The 17,762-nt window shown below is 36.6% G+C and overlaps 1 protein-coding gene across 18 annotated transcripts in view; it reads right to left on the bottom strand.

Annotated features, from left to right (window-relative positions):
- The window catches only part of GTG1 (GPCR-type G protein 1), a 48,751-nt gene that overhangs the window by 15,414 nt on the left and 15,575 nt on the right, over positions 1 to 17,762 (bottom strand). For all 18 annotated transcript variants that reach the window (XR_015821559.1, XR_015821562.1, XR_015821561.1 and 15 more), the window contains exons 5-7: positions 17,472 to 17,601; positions 8,640 to 8,718; positions 5,147 to 5,235 (exon numbers count right to left, since the gene is read on the bottom strand). Coding sequence is in view for 4 of the 18 variants with exons in the window: in XM_088222660.1 (XP_088078786.1) it covers positions 5,147 to 5,235; positions 8,640 to 8,718; positions 17,472 to 17,601 (298 nt within the window). In the remaining 14 variants the exon portion in view is untranslated. The remainder of the gene's footprint in view (positions 1 to 5,146; positions 5,236 to 8,639; positions 8,719 to 17,471; positions 17,602 to 17,762) is intronic.

Below are 17,762 nucleotides of genomic sequence, written 5' to 3' on the forward strand. Positions count from 1 at the left end.
TCAAAACAGAGTTTTCTTATTCTAGTTGCCATTTAGGGCTAGGGTTTCACAACTCATGCAGATTAGGGTAACAGATCTACTGGTGCCGCCGAAGGTCACATAGGGGATTAACAGGATTCAAGCCACACATGGATGAGGATGACCAGAAGGAGAAGGAATAGATCGCTTTTCACACAATTTATATGGTTTGGCATATCCAATTCTATACGATTTGATAGGAGAGAGAACAACAAAGTTGAAGTCTGCTCATAGCAAAGGACGTGACTAACAGACTCTTCCGATAGTGTATACCTTCAAGATCACAGAAAGTGGAGATATGATGGCCAAGTAATCCAGCTCAATCAAAAAGTCAATCACTTGATGCAGTTGGAGGCAAAGATGGAATATGAAGATAAAGCAATATTGGTTCTACCATGCCGCATTCTTTCAATCATTGAGTCACCAGATCTATGCATACGAAAGAAACCTTGTCTTACGAGGAAGTGGCTACAATTCTAAGGTCTAATCAGATGAATAAGAAAAGGAAGTTCCCGATGAGAAGAATTAGTGGCAAATACAGATAGTAGAAGAGCTCGATCTCGGATAAAAATGCAGAAAGAGGAAAGACTAAGGAAAGAACCAAGTTGAGAAGTAAGAAGGGTAATATTTTTGCATGACTATGGGCTTAGTGGTTTGAAAAGTGTCAGAGGAGTTTTACAACTTTCACCAGCCAGGAATTATGGGATTGGATTATTTTTTTGGCTACATTATAAGCGAAGGCCCATAGTAGTTCTCTGATATTGCGCTTTCTGTGCTCCACAGTGCAGTACGCTCATCGTTCTAAGGGCAATAACTGTTTTTTTTTTTTTGTTTTATATTTTGCCATTCGGTTGCTGTGTCTTTTTATTTGTTCCTTCTGGATGAAGGTTATAGCAGGATGTCTTATTCTCCTTGATTGTATTATTATCTTTCTCTTCCTAATAATATTTCTTTTTCTATCAAAAGGAGGAAAAGAGAAGGAAGCTAATGTTTCAACTTTTAAATGCTATTAAAATGATCATTACAATCAGACAAGCTCTGCCAGTATAGGCTCAGACACCTCAAATGAATTCTCGATAATGATTCTACATGCAAGAGGTGGCAGGGACAGATGAAATATCACAGCAGGAAAATCCATATCAAACCATAGTCCTTGAAAATCCATCTCAGAAGCCCTTCCATTGTCCCTCCCACTAATCAGATTCTATGTGGAAGATGGAGCTAAAGGCATATTTTGAGAAGACATGTGGCTGGGTACCAACCATTGGCCGCCCAATTCCCTTGAATATTTAACCTATCATCCAGACTTAATACTCTATTTTCAGACTTCACCTTGACCACAGGGGGGTAAGTCGCATGAATATTCCATTTCATTTGTAACCTACCTGCAAAGGAGGCTTCTGATATGTAAAATCTAATGCGCCTGAAAAAGAGCCAACTGCTGTATTCTAGCGAGGACTCTAGGGACCTTACAGACATTTTGCTTGATTTGTAAATATTTTGTAACAGGTTACATCCCCTTGGTGTCTTATAATTTATATTTTTTACTTCTCAGAGGAAAAAAAAATTTATTGGGCCTCTTGGAACCAATTCATTCATCATCTAAACTTGATAACAGAATTTGGTCTTCGAAAGTCTTCCTTTAATCACTTTGCAGAAAACGTCACTCTAGCCAATTCTGCATTCCCAAAGTGGTTTGAAGAGCTCCAGTCCCACCAATGATAAAGGTGTTTACAAAGACAGTTATGCATCAAAAGCTTAACACTAATAAAATGCTACCAATCGCTCGCCCTAAGAGCGTCTTATCTCCACATAACTGCATCATGCAGTATAGAGGAGAGGTATTTTCCCATTTATTCCTTCATTGTGAGATAGCTTGGAAGATATGGACAAAAGTGGTCAATATGTTCTGTCTCAACAGGTTTACCCCTCTCATTGTAGCAAAATCCTTGTGGCAAGTGACAATTCTATCTTAGTTATAGAGGTTATGGCTGGCACAAAACATTAAGATTTTTTATGACCAGTATACAGCCTCTATCAGTTATAGGAAACAATGGCTTATTTGGCAACCATATAGGCCAAGGCCAACAGGAACTACTCAAACATAGTGGTTTCCAATTTTCACCAGAACTGGGAGATGTTATATTTTAAGGGCTTTTGTTTCTTCTTTTGCCTGTACAAATGTGTTTTCTTTGTCCCTTTGAGAAAGATGTCTTATTATCCGCACTTGTAATTTTTTTTTAAATAACCTCCGCATTTGTAATTTTTTTCACCCTATACTCAATAAAATTTCTTCTTCTATTAAAAAAAATTCTCACCTTTCTTCTTGGGACTTTAACTCACATTACTCTTCCAATTATAGAGCAAATAGAGATTCATTTGATACTTATAAAGAGTGTGACGATGGTAATATTGCGTCTAATGATGGCCATTCTTGTAGAGCCATAGGTATAGGAAGAGTCAAAACTAAATGTTTAATGCAATTATCAGAATCTTGGAAAATGCCTTACACATCCTAGAACTAGAAAAGAATTTGATCTCAGTTGGGCTCTTTAGGAAAGACATTGCATGGGTTTTCCACATATACCAGAAGTTGAACCCATCAAGGTTACTATGGTGTCATGGTTGTAATGAAATAGAAGCAAGTGGCAAATAATTTATACAAGTTCCATTGGAAGTATAGCATCGGTTACACTTTTGTTGTTTCATTAGAACCCGATGTAGATGGCTCTATTCTCTGGGATGTGTGTTTGAGGCTTATTAGCAAGGGAGGATGATGGAATTTTAGAAAAGGAAGCTACTGTGAGGACATTGCAAGATTGATTTTTATGACACTGCATCCTTGGCAAACAGAATAAGGTAAGCTTCAAATCTTTTCCATACAGAAGTAAGGATGCATGTGTATGAAGTCTAGCCAAGATCCCAGCAAAATGTCGAGTCAAATACTTTGTAGTTTCATTGATAATTCTTCCAGAAAGGTTTAGATTCCCTTCCTACATGACAAGTCTGAACTTTTCTCACAGTTAATGGAAATCCAAGGTTAAAAACAGAGAGGAAAACAAGTCAAATATGTAATTTCTGATAATGGAAGCTAGCACAAAAATAAGGGTTCTTACATTTCTGCAAGAGAGAAGGGTTCTTTGGCACTTTATTGCACCTAAAACATCATACTAAAATGGTGTTACAGAAAGAATGAATAGTATATGGTTAAAAGGGCTAGAACTATAAGACTATGGTCTGAATTGCCTAAAACTTTTCAGCAGTAGTTAACACAGCTAGCTTTATTGTTAACAAGCACCTTAGCCAAAATTACAAGAAATGGCAACCGAAAAGGCATGGACAAGTAAAGAGGTAGTTTATTCTACGGTTAGGATATTCGGCAAACCAGCCTATGCACATATTCCCAGTGACAAGTAGTCTAGGTTTGTGACCAAGTCAAAAAAACATATCTTGATCAGTTACCGGAAAGGAATTAAAAGGTTATAGATTGCGAGATCCAAAGGCACCAAAGGTGATAATCAGCAGAGATTAGTCTTCAATTAGAGAATGATACTAAAGAAACATCCATTTCACAAAGATCTTCTCATGTACAAAATCACAAGGTATTGGTGGAGTTTGGTGATTAAGAAAATCATCTTAATCAACAAAACAATCAAATGATAACAATTATGACAATTGCTCTCTCATATTGAACATCTACAAGTGCGGTTCCACAACAGTTCCAGAGACAGATCTCAACACTCTCATAAGGTTCCTATGAGGTCTGGTGTGAGGATCCAACATCTTTTGCTTCATTAACTAGTTGTGAAGAATCTTGTTCTTTCCAAAAGTAGTTTCTAGTCCAAAGAAAAACAAATAGATGGAAGCTACGGCGGAAGAGGCAGAGTCTCCACACAAAAACCAAACATGAGAGTTAATGAACTTCCAAGAAAAAAGGGGGAATATGGTGCAAGTGGATATATAGCGGAAGTCTTTGGAAATAAGCTGGTAGAGAAGGCTTTGGAGCTGCAAAGAAAATCCTAAGCGTGGAAGTTAAGAAAGTGAAGCTTTTGGTTCACAAAAATATACATAGCGGAAGTCTTTGTGAGGTTTGACGTTCTTAGCACAAAAAGTTAGTCTGGTTAGTAATTTCATGGTCAATCCAAGGAAGGAATACTGGCAACATCAAATGGATTCCTTGGTATTTGAAAGGTACATCCAATTATGATATTTGTTTTTGCACCACCAATGCAGTTTCTGTTAATGGTAAATATGGACTATGCTAGTGGTTTCAATGATGAAAATCCATCACAGGACACATGTATGTTAGCAAATGCCCCAATAAATTGGATGTCAACATTGCAAAGTATTACTGCTATGTCAACAACAGAAGCAGATATATGGCAATCATAGAAGCTGCAAAAGATATGTTATGGTTGAAAGTGTTGGTTTCAAATATAGGACTAATACATTAGACTTTTCAACCATATAGCGACACTCAAACTGCAATATTTCATGAATGATTGACAACCTGAGGTGAAATCTCAATCTTGAAGGTGGGTGCGGAGGATAATGCAGCAAATATGTTGACAAAGGTGTTATGTCTAGCAAAGTTCAAATGTTGTTAGGATTTGATTCATGTTGTTTGATATTGAAATAATTCTTGTGATGGAGGCCAAAGGTGGAGATTTGGATTTTTTCTTTATAACTTTCCTCAAAAGGAGGGTGACTATTTGTCAAGATGGAGAACGTTGAGCCGTTGCAGATATTTAGATAATTTACTTTTCATAAACAGGTGCTTGTAACAGTCTGGGGTTTTTTTCTCCGGCCAACTAGGTAGTTCATGGCACCACCACCCCTTGGAATAAAATGATTTGCATGGGCTATGGGCCAAGTGCATAGCTTTTTCAGTATAGCCTTTCTCAACTGATGACAGGAAATGGATGCTGTTTATATTGATCTCTACAAACCTTTTTCCCTTGTTTTCTATTTTTCTATCTTTTGATGGTAGCGAATTCCTTTTTCTATTTTGCTATCTTTTGATGGCAGCGAATTCCTTATCCTCATATTTTCCCTCTCTTAATATATTCTCTTACTCTATTTAAAAATAATAATAAGGTAGAAGGAAACTTTATCAAGGAAAATAAACCTTAGCTTGTCGAAGCTCATAGATTTCCAAGAATAGCTGCTTTGACAGTTCCTCCATAGCTTCCACCTCTGCTTCCATTATTTTTATGTCTTCATGGAGAAAAAACAATGATCAAGATAATAAAATCATAGAAGAAAAAATGAATACTTTAGGCATATAGTTTCAAGACAAAAATAGAAATAAGATGATTTTATTTTCAAACTCACCTCTGCATTGGCCACGATAAACGTGGTCATCAAAAGATTAAATTCCTGAAGTAGAAGCAACAAATACACTTTTAACCAAGAAGGTGGACTGATATTTTTTATATTCTTCCTAATATTCATTGAACCTATCTCTCATTTGGTCTGTGCCACTGAGGTCAAATGTTTTTCCATGAAGAAGCACCTCCCTTACACCCAAAATGACAATATCTGCTTCAGGAAAAAGACAGTCTGGAAGCTTCTAGAGGACTAATATACTATGATCTTCCAAGAACAAGCTAGACCTGATTTTCTATCTCCTAGCATTTTGGAGAACAATATTTTTGTTTTTAGGAAAGGAATGTAAAGAAAAAGAAATGTGTTGATGATTCGGGATTAAAGAACAACGCTACAGATATCAGATAAATCAGATAGAATGGGTTGACTAAAAAATAGAAAAGAATTAGTGAAAAAAAAGAAACTAGGGACATAAGCTTTTCTTTTCACTTCATTGTAGATGGATGGGAAGTTAGAAAGGTGGTTGTTAGAATAAAGATTGAACATTTTTACTTCATTCTAAATGGCCAGGAAGCTTTTTCTTTGACAGCAAAATGAAAAGTAATCATATCAACAAGGTGCCAAAAAGTTGCTACCCAAAAAAAAAAGAAAAGCTTACGAATTCCAAAAAGAATAGAAAATTTCTACAAGTTCCCTGGATCCTCTTGTCAGGAACCATCACTTCTGAAGAAGTAAAAAAAAGAAAAATTGAAGAAAAAGAAGAAGAATAGAAATTGCACAACATGCAGAGAAATTGACAATTTCAGTTTTTGTTTATTTTTCTTTGATGCAAAGCAGTTACAAACACTGGCTTTTATAGCTGATAATAATACCCTAAACAAACTAATTAAAACTAATCTCTAGCTAATTTTCAGTAACCTAAATAACATAACTAATTATTTCTAACAACTCTAACCATTATTAAATGGATTCTTAAACCTCTCTGTAGTTAAAAGGATAATCAATAAACAAAATACTCGAGGTCTAGAACCATCAATCTCCAATGCTAGCGAAAAGAGACATAATGCAATCAAAACTCATTGCTCCTTTCTTTCCAGATAACCAAAATTACAGCTAATAGAACGTGGGAGATAAGTTTTTATCTGGACTTTCACACCCAAATACCATTCCATGCCTATAATTTATTTTTTTTGAAATAAAAGCATAATTTATCCGCAACCAAATAACTTGCTGCCAGAGACAAGTTTAGGAAGGAAAGGGATTCGCCCCCTAGCCTTCTAGCCTCTAAACAAAGAAGGAGATTGTTTGCAGATGAGTTAAGGGGATTCGCTCTCCTGTAAGTGCAGAGAACACCAAATTCTTTATATATGGTCACATAGGGCAGTCATATGCATTATGGTTAAAAAAGCAGAATCTAAGAGAGCATGAGAAATTTTATCTCAAAAAAGAGAGCATGAGAAAACTATGCCATCAATCTTTCAATCATTACGATTCCACAGCAAATGGATGTCCCACAAGAGAGAAGAAACACTGTTACTGACTCTCAGGAATAATTGTGCTATACCTCTTATTGAATAAAAGATAGAAAGCTACAACTAATTACAAACGGAGTATTTTACTTTAATACTCTTTAACCTAATTAGTGCTATTTACACATAAATTTAAAAAAAAAAAAGAAAAAGAAAAAAAGAGCTAGCAAACCAAACCCTAAAAAAATACCAATTTAACTCTGGAACCAAACATAAAAATCACCCTAAACTAGAACAGTGACTCACCCTCAAGCTCTCAAATTTGCACTTCAAAGAAACCAAAAGAACCAGCCAAAGATAGTTCCTTGCTGATTACTCTATCTACTTTATTTTATATATCTCAACGACCAGATCAATAACATCAAGCATCAATTGTAGTTGTTTAGCTTCACCAAAGAGATCTTAAATTCTTCTTGAGTGAATGATGATTATGTATAAAAATACCACAAAGTACAGATACCCACGGGGAAATCAAAGTAGACTAGCAACCTATCACCCAAAACAAAATTTATTGACACATGGGACTCACATACCAGAGAGCAGCAGCATGTGAAACAACTTTTGGCGACCAGATCTTTGGTAGGCAGATTGCACAATGCTAGTGAACCTGAACCTGAGGTTGACATGCCAAAGTAGGCAATAGACAAATGCACACCCCATTTTCTCCCACTTAGGGCTTGCAACAAAATTTCCTTTTCTAGGAAATGAACTTACAGGAGAAAAAGGAAACTGTCTATGATCGTGCCTAAAGAAGAAACCAACAGAACTTGGAAACGGAAAATATTAGGATTTCTTCTTTTATGTTAATAGTCGAGACGGATCGAATGGCTTGGCTAAAGAAACAAAAAAGAACAAAGAGTAAAAAAGCAAAACAAGCTATTTCTTTGTCTTTAAGGAAGAGAATAAGCTTTTTTTGCACTTCATTCTAGATAATTTGCAAAATTGGAAGAGTTGTGGTATAATGTAGGACAAATAGGGTTGATTTGTCCACTTAGGGATTTAGGGATAAAAACCTAAACATCACAACTAAAGTAGACACCATGTCTAAGAAGTCTTAAACATAACATTTGGTTGTATTTTTTTTTTATAATTGAATCTCTCAAGAAGTGGAATTACAAAAGTATTTATAATATTCCCTAAGTAACCTTTACAAAATAGGATTAAATTAAAATATACTAAAACTAACAATATTAGCTCATAAGAATAAAAACCTAAAATTACTAAAATTATTTTTTTTGAAATATAAAATTACTAAAATTATAATAACCGGCTCCTGAATAGTGCAGTAGTTAACATTTAATACAGTTATCTATTTAGGCAATCAAGAGCTAATCATTCTGCATCATGGTGAGCACAAAACATGGAAGTTATCAAGTCCTAGCACCTAATGTTCTAATACCATGATAGAAGAATAAACTTAAATTATGGTATTACTCTTGTTATTAGGATCAGGGAACAATACATGGTATTTATAGCAATAACTACAAATAAGAATGGAAAAACTAGAATAGAACTTAACTGCTATTGACTATATAAGAAGAGACCAATTGAAAATGTATTATTAATCTTTAACAAACTTTTAACAAGACATTTAAATTCCCAACATTGCCCATAATATTAAAACAAAAACATGCAAAGTTACCACAATTCCTCTTTTATAAAAAATAAAAAAGAAAAGAAAACTATTCGGAAAATAACAAACAGAGCAGTTATAAGAAGTAACAAAGGATATGCTAGCATAGAAGCAGGCAATATATCACTCACCTTGCTCCTTTTGGTCATCTTGCACAGAACGCACAACAGTACTAACAATCCGTTTGAAGAAAGATCTAGTCTTCAATTTCTGAAACACACAACCTCAATGAGCTATAACAGAAACTGCTAACCACAAAAACCAAACATTTTTTTAAATAAAAGAAGATGTATTAATATGAGGTGCTAAGGGAGCACCACCCATTTACGAAAAATTTACATGTCAATTAACATATTTACAATATAACCAAAATCTTCAAAACATTATAAATTATGCCCTAAAACAGTAGAACCAAAATAATGAAACCATTTATCTTTAATGCTATTAAAATCTTGTTCAATCCCTTCAAAAGCCCTATTGTTCCTCTCCTTCCAAATAACCCAGCAAATGATAAAAAAAGATTAATCTAAACGCTTTGTCACTATTCAAACCTTCTCATGCCAGAAGTTCGAAACAAACAGAATTTGCCATTATCCAAGAGATCCCCAGAAGCCCGAGTATCATACTGCAAAGTTTGTGAGATGCTTAACATTTCAAGAGTAAATGATTACATGATTCAAGAGATCTCTTACATAAGAAACACCTATTGACAGTAGTATGCCCTCTTTTCATCAAATTGTCTATTGTGAGAATTTTACCTTTTACAGCTTCCCAAACAAAACAAGCAATTCTTGGGGGAGCATCCGATTTCCAAAGGATTTTTGAGGGGAAATGATATTTTTCATTAGAGTTATAACCGGCCAAAAAAGAGTAGAGAGAGCTGACATTGAAGAGGTCATTCCTTTTAATTTTCAGTGCAATTTATCGTTTTGATTTTGCAGCTGTGTGTTTGCCAATAAGTGAAATAAGAATTGATAATTTTCTAGTTCCCAATCTTGAAGGTTCCTCATCACTGGAACACTCCAGGAGGCAGGAATGACTGAACCAGCAATAAGGGGATATTTGTCTTTTAATTTTTCTGAGCCACACCAAAAATCTTTCTAAAAACAGACCTTGAACCTATTACCAATAGTCCATTTTGAGCATTGAAAGATCGCATTATTTAGTGTGATGATGTTTGTCCATAAACTGTAACCATAATTTTTTTTAATATAAGAGAGATTTTTTGGATTGCCGTTATACCATTTTGAGTCTATCACCATAATTCAGAATCTGTCATTTTCATTCTAATATCTCTAAATCCATTTACCAAAACGTGTCTTGTTTAGTTTGACTATTGATCTTATTCCCAAACCCCATTCTTTTAAGGGTTTTTTATCTTCAACCAATTCATTAAATGGTATTTCTTACAATTTTCACCATCACCCCAAAGAAAGTTACATTGGATCTGCTCTAATTTCTTTGCTACCTTATTTGATATGTTAAGCACCGATAAAAATTAAATCGGGAGATTGGAGAGTATGTTTTTAATCAAGGTCAATCTACCTCATTTTGATAGAAATTTTTTCTTCCAGGTAGATAATCTGTTATTGAACTAATCTATCACAGGTTCCTAGCAACTACTGTCATTGTGCTTGGTGCCAAGAGGAAACCCAAGATAAGTGATAAGTAACTGTGTCTGCTTGCAACTCAAAACCACACTGAAGTCTTCATTTCTGAAGCTATTTCCCAACAAAACCATCTCAAATTTTTGAAAACTTATATTCAAACCGAAGACAGCCCTGAAAGTATAGTAGAATACATTTTGGGAAGATGAAGGAGTTGAAATCCGGTTGACAAAAAATCAATGTATCATCAACGAAGAAAAATGGAAAATTTCTGTTTTATAATCTTTGTTACCCACAGTAATCCCTTTAATCAAATTCAGTAATTTTGCTTTCTCAATTAGTTGATTCAGTGTCTCCATCACAATAATGAATAAGAGTGGAGAAAGGGGATCCCCTTGTCGTAGGCCTCTAAAGGCATTGAAAAAAGTAGAGGGCCTGCCGTTGACAATAACAGCAAAACTAGTAAAGGAAACACATGTTTTTATCCAGCTTCTCCATTTGAGTCCAAAACCAAGTCTCAAAAGCATATAATCCAGGAAATTCCAGTTAACATGATCAAACGCCTTTTCCATATCAAGTTTCACACAGAATTCCTTTCTTGTTGTGTCTAAAACCTTCATCAACTGTTTTATTAGCAATTAAAATGGCATCAGCAATCTGTCTCCTAGGAACGAATGCGTGTTGACAGTTTCCAATGATGTCTTTAATACCTTTGACAATCGTTTTGGTAGAACTTTGGATAACAATTTGTAAATACACCCAATGAGACTTATAGGACGAAAATCATTATAATTCTTTGGTTGAACTCTTTTGGGGATCATGACAAGAAAAGTGGAATTAAGTAATTTTACAAAGGTGTTGAGGTTGTGAAAATCATTGAATAGCTCTAATATATCACCTTTATGATATCCCAAAAAGATTGAAGGAACTTGATGTTGAAACCATCCAGACCTGGGGCTTTGTCCCCATCACATTCCTTAGGCAACCCAAGATTTCCTCTTTAGTGAATTTTTCTTCAAGCTCATCTCTTTCACTATCACTTAAATTGTTGAATGGGAGATTGTCAAGATTGGATCTGTAGTTATATTCTTCACAAATAATTTCTGAAAGTGTTCTTTTGCCCATTCTCTCAAAGCTTCATTATCTTTGATGCATCTGTTATTCACAACAAGTTCGTCAACAAAATTTACTCTTCTTCTGTGGTTAGCTAACATGTGAAAATATTTAGAATTCTTGTCCCCGTCTCTAAGTCATTTCTCTCTTAATTTCTGTTTCCAAGAAATTGCTTCTAAATGTAGTTTTTGTGCCAAATCAGTTTTCAAGAAGATCCTTCTATTCAAATCAGTTACAGACAATGAAACATTTTCCTCTTTTTTGTCAAGGAAATCAACATGTCTTCAACTCCCATCTAAAGTTGTTTCCTCATGTGTGTGCTGAAATGTATGTACAAAAGAGGCTAAACTACTATGGTGGTAAGCAATGCGACATGCTACTCCACCAAGGAGACTACTAGTTTAAGAGTTCAAAATTATCTCAATATCATTTTTTAAAAAGAAAAGTGTGAAGTGTATTAATGTCGGCACTAAGGGAGCACTGCGCAACTACAAAAAGATAATTACAAATTAGTAAGGATATCTACAGTGGCACCGAAATCATCATAACAATCAAGGTTGTGCTCTAAAAAGATGGAACCAAAAAGGTATAATCATTTATCCTTGATGTTGACAAAATTTGCTTCAATACTCTTAAATATTCTGTTGTTTCTTTCTTTCCATATAACTCAGAAGATTGTCAGCAGTATTGATCGGTAATATCTATTTTTAGTAACAATGCCCTCCCAAGCAAGGAGTTCAGCTTTTATAGAACCAGCCATTACCCATTGGATACCCATAAGGCTGTAGATATCATTCCAAAAACTATAGGTGATGGGGCACCATAGTAATAGGTGGCTGCAAGTGTCAGGGTTGGTTTTGCACAATGAGCATCTATTGGCCAAGTGAAAACCCCTCTTCAAGAGGTTGTCCAAAGTCAATATGTGTTCTTTTGTTGCTTCCCAAGCAAGGAAGGAAATTCTGGGTGGTGCGTGTGTCTTCCAGATCATCTTATAGGGGAACAAAATGTTATTTTCAGCATAAAAATTCTCCAGGTTCTTAAACATAGAGGTAACAGAAAAGATTCCATTTTTGCTTAACTTCCAGTTGAGTCTATCATCTCTATTGCTCAAATTAATGGTATTTAATTCCATGTATTCCTCTAATTCTCAGTCTTGTAGATTTCGATTAACAACCACGGTCCCAGTGAATGAGGAATTTCCTTCGAAGCCATTTTCAACCAGCATGAATTTGTCTCTTGCAATAGCAAAAAATACAGGGAAAACAGGTTTGAAAGTTGGTATCTTCAAACCACACATCTTGCCAAAAACGGGCTTTATTGCCCCAATTAGAACATTTCCCAACAATGTGACTGAGTTGCATAAAAGTTTTCCATAAACTCCTTCCATAAGGGCTGTTATTAAGCTTTGTCAAATCATGTAGGCCATTGCTGAACCACTTACATTCGATGATGTTTTTCCAGATGCTGTTTTTGTCATTCCAGAATTTCCAGATCTATTTACTGTGAAAAGCTTTATTGAAAGCAAGAAGAGATCTCAGGCCTAGACCACCCAACTTTTTGGGTTGTTTGACTTCCTTCCAATTAACCAGATGGAATTTGTGCCTGCTATCAGTATTACCCAAAGAAAACGCCTTTGGATAGCTTCCAGTTTATTTGCCACATTTACCGGAATTTTAAGCACTGAAAGGTAGTAGATGGGAAGATTAAAAAGAGTACTTTGAATGAGAGTTAGCCTACCACCTTTTGAAAGAAATTTTCATTTCCAATTTGTCAACTTGTTGTGGAAAATATCAATAATTGGTTCCCAACAGCTGCTGTCTTTGTGCTTGCACCCAAGAGGAATGCCCAAGTATTTAATGGGTAACTTACTAGCTCTGCAACCCAACACCGTGGCAAAAGAAGTTTCAGGGCAGTCATGGCCAAACTCAACAAGTTCAGATTTGTCATAGTTGATCCTTAAACCCGAGACAGCTTGGAAACAAAGAAGTATACATCTCAGATTTAAAATTGAGTTGATGTCTGGTTGGCAGAAGAAAAGAGTGTCATTGGCAAAGAAGAGATGAGAAATTTCAATGTTTTTGCTGTTGTTACCCACACTTATTCCTTTCAACAACTACAGATCTCTAACTCTTTCAACCAGTTTATTGAGAGCTTCCATGGCGATAATAAAGAGGAGAGGAGAGAGGGGGTCACCTTGTCTCAAACTCCTAGAGGCATTAAAGAAAGCAAAAGGGCCTTTGTTGATTAAAACAACAAACCTGGTTGAGGATATGCAAGTACGAATCTAACCTCTCCATTTTTGCTCAAAACCCAATCTGTCAAGCATGTAGTTCATGAAATTCCATGACACACAGTCAAATGCTTTTTCCATTAACGCTTACAGAGGATGCCTTGACTTTTCTTCCTGAAAACATCGTCCACAATTTCATTAGCCATTAGAACGGCATTGGTGATCTGTATACCATGAACAAAGGCTTGTTGATTCTCTCCAATAACTGAATTAAGAACTTTTGATAACCGGGTAGCCACCACTTTGGAAAGAATATTGTAGATACTTCCAATGAGGCTGATTGGCCTAGATTCATTAATCTGCTTGGCATTCTTTTTCTTGGGGATTAAGACCAGAAAGGTGGAGTTGAGAGACTTCACGAAAGAGGAGTTTATGTGGAAGTCATTGAAAAAATCTAGAATGTCCTGTTTCACCACGTTCCAGTATTCTTGTAAGAATTTGAGATTGAAGCTGTCGGGACCAGGGGCCTTGTCACCATCGTAGGTGGGGAGGCCATTCAAAATTTCTTCCTCACTGAATTCTGCCTCCAGTTGAGAATTATAGGAGTTATCAATTTTGGAAAATTGCAGTAAATCCAGCCCAGGTCTTAGATGAAAATCCTCAGAGTATAAGTTCTGAAAATAAGATTTAGCTGCTTCTCTCATGGCAGCATTCCCATCAAACCTGCAATCATCCACCAGGATCTCATCCACATAATTGCTTCTTCTACGGTGATTGGCTAAGTAGTGGAAATATTTAGTGTTTTTATCCCCATCTTTGAGCCACTTCTCTCTACATTTTTGTTTCCAGGAAATGGCTTCCATATTTAGTTTCTTGGCCAAAGTGATCTTTAATTGCTTCCTTTTCTCCCTATCTTCAGTTGAGAGCCTAGTGACCCAACCTTGTCAAAGATATCAATGTCTATCATAATACTCGTGATTTTAAGCTCCTCAAACCTGCCAGCAGTAATAGCCCATTTCTTGATTTCCTCTTTGAGACATTTGAGTTTTCTAGCAAGCTTGAAAGTAGCAGTACCCCGGCTCCCAGAACTGGACCAAACTTTTTCAACGAGCTCGAAAACCGTCAGTTTTGAGCCAACGGTTATCAAGTCTGAAAGGGATAGGGCCCCACTGGATGCCTTCAGGATCAAGACAGATAGAAAAATGATCAGATAAGGGCCTAGAGAAAACCTTTCGACAAAGAGTAGGAATGCAGGGGAGAAGCTCTGCTGATATGAGAAAACGATCAATTCTAGAGAAAGAAGGGTTCTCCCTCTGGTTGCTCCACGTCCAAGGACCACCGTTCAGAGGGAGGTCGGCTAGTTCCAGGCTTTCAATGTCCTCTTGGGATTCATTAGCACATGAAGCGGAGAGGTGCTCTCCCGATCTTTCACTACGCCTAAGAACCATATTGAAGTCACCATCAATGACTCCTTTGTTGCCCTATTTGTTTAAGCAAGAAGCAAGTTCATTCCATAGGAGCATGCACCCTATTTCATTACTCCTGCAATAGACACCAGAGAAGAACCAAACTTTCCCGGAAGTAATATTAATAAATAGACAAGAGAGTGTTGTCTCACTGGTAAGATCGTCTCTGAGTTCAACGATGTCCTTTTTCCACATCATCAGGATGCCCCCAGCAGGGCCATTGGAAGGAAGGCAAAGCCACCCCACATTGTCTGCATTCCAAAGGCTTCTAATAACCATGGTAGTGATCGACTCCATTTTTATTTCTTGAAAGCAAATAATGGGTGGCTTCCATCTTTGAAGACAACCCTTCAAGATGCTTCTTTTTTTTTTTAGTCATTTAGACCCTTAATGTTCCAGGAGATGATTTTTGGAATCATAAATCTGTTGAAGATGAGAACCCCTCTCCAATGTTGCTTTTTTTCGGCTTCCGTTCATAATTTACATAACATTCCAAGTGTTTTAATTCTCTGCTTCCCCCATCTGTTTGCTTATGTATCGACCGAGAAGATTTATTAGGGCTAGTCTTCAGGGTTGTCCTTCTATCTTCCAACTCCGCAAACATTGCCATGGTTTGAACTCCGCCGTCGTCATAGGTCAAGCCGAGCATTTTGCTAATGCAACTGATATTTTACAAGACCCGATCAGAGTATTGTTTACCATCTGAGGCAAGAACAAATGGCTGGCACGAGTAAGCAACAGGAACATCCTCCAAGTCGTTCTGAAATAAGACTAGATCACTGCATGTGATTTGATTCGGCACAAGCAGAGCAAAGGCTTCGTCTTTGTTTGTGCTTAGGTCCAGCAAAATGGAGCAAAGCTTCCTTCAAGTAAATCTACATAAAAGTCGAACCCGGTGGAGGGATAGGATCAACAGACCTTGATTCACTGCACACAATAGTTGTGTCTGACAGCATATCTTTGCTAGGGCTTCTTTGGATAATGATAGATGTTTTGACTTTGCCAGGGCCATCGATTGAACTGTTCTTTATATGGTTGGCCGGGTCAGGTAAATCCAGGCGGGTCGGACTCTTCTTTTTTGGCCTCCACATTCAAAGAACTTTGGGGCTTTTGAATTTTGGCATCATTAACTTCTTCGCCTCCTTACTAGTCCCAATGTGTTCCACCCATTTTTCTTTCTCTTCCCAAGTATATTTGGGCCTAGAAGGTTGGGTTGTTTGAGTGGCCCGATCAGGAAAGCTCCTCCTTTTATCTTTAGTACGATTACCTCTTAAATCAGTCAGGCCAACTGGCTTCTGAGAAATGACAAATTGAGCAAGCTTTTGATTTCTGAAATTCAAATTTTTGTTTGTCGGGTCGAGTACCATCATCTCTACCCATTTGGATGGGACACAGCTTGAGGACACCACTTGAGCAAACGATTTACAACCAACATCTTCGGACGTCACTCGGAATCCATGTTTGCAGTTGGGACAACTTAGAATCATTTGGCAATGATTGTCGCCATGTTGTGTGTCACCATTCAATGGGTTTTTGCAATTGGAGGGTGCGGGAATCTTAACAGTAGGGACCATTGCAAGGTCACATTGAGATTCGATTGGGGAAGACAAGAAGTGCTTTGACGACATAGAAGTTTTAAATGAGTTTACAATGGGTACCTCAGCAAACTCGAAAATGGCTTTCATGATTCTCCACCAGCCACCCGCTTCAAAACTGTCGAGGAAAAATATTCTTTTAGTAGACCGGTCTCTTTCTTCCGAAAGCACTAAGTTCCGACCCCTCTTGTTCCAAACCATAGCAATGAAGAGATGGCGATTTTGACCTTCAATATTTCTATCCCAAGCTTCGTCACCCTTATTCCAGTAAAAGTCGCTTAGACAATCGACAATCCATGCGACTTCTTTCTCGTTCAGGGAAATAGACACTCTATTTCCCCTACAGTTCTCATAGATACATAAACCATCCAGTTTCTTTCCATCACAAACAATATCATATGATTTCCTCTCAATGTGGACGAACCGTTTAGCATTAACCGGGAGCATTTAGGGAGGGTTCCTGTTGGCTGTAATGTTTAGAGTTCCTCTAGGACGTGGTGATTTGGTTGAAAGGATAGGGGGATTGAATATCAGAAGACGATGTAGTTGGTTTAGTTGGAAAGTTGAGAGAGTAGAGAGGATTTTAGAGAGAGAGAGGACAGGTTCTCTTATTATCTCAAAATCATTTCAATTTGAACAGGTCTAAGCTTGAGTTTTTTCTTATAAACAAATTTGAGCTTTCCATTTCGGGGCCAGACTATTTTCAACCCTACATCTCTCTCTGTTTCGCACAATTTTGTCAAACTCTTTAGCTGTCTCAATTTTCAGAAGGGTCTGAAATATTAGACAGCATCTGGTTAGCAATAAATCATACTCCTATTAAGTAATAGGCAAGTCTCCAAAAAGACCATGTTCGGATGTTGAAACAAAAACAAAACAAGCAAAGACTTGACTCTTAGAAGAACATCTGAATCACACGGAAATTAATGATAAATATAGAAGAGAAGTAAACCTCTTCTGATCCTTGAATCCGTTCCATCTCCATTTGACAAAGAATAATCTTCTTTTTCTTTACAACACAAGTCTCAATCGATTGCATAAGTTGTCTCTCCAATGCCTTGATCCCTGATTCCTCAATCTCCCTAAAATATTTATGTAGGAAAAACAGAAAACAAAAACAAAACAAAAATCAAGCATGGTCTGAAAACTGATATCATATTAGGTAAAATATGTTCTTACTCCAATTAGCAGATATTTGTTTGGACATTTCAGTTCTTGCTCAAAATTTTAGTGTCTAAATTCT

This window comes from Carica papaya, chromosome 6, assembly GCF_054855325.1.
Source record: "Carica papaya isolate Zhongbai chromosome 6, ASM5485532v1, whole genome shotgun sequence".
Lineage (NCBI taxonomy): Eukaryota > Viridiplantae > Streptophyta > Magnoliopsida > Brassicales > Caricaceae > Carica > Carica papaya.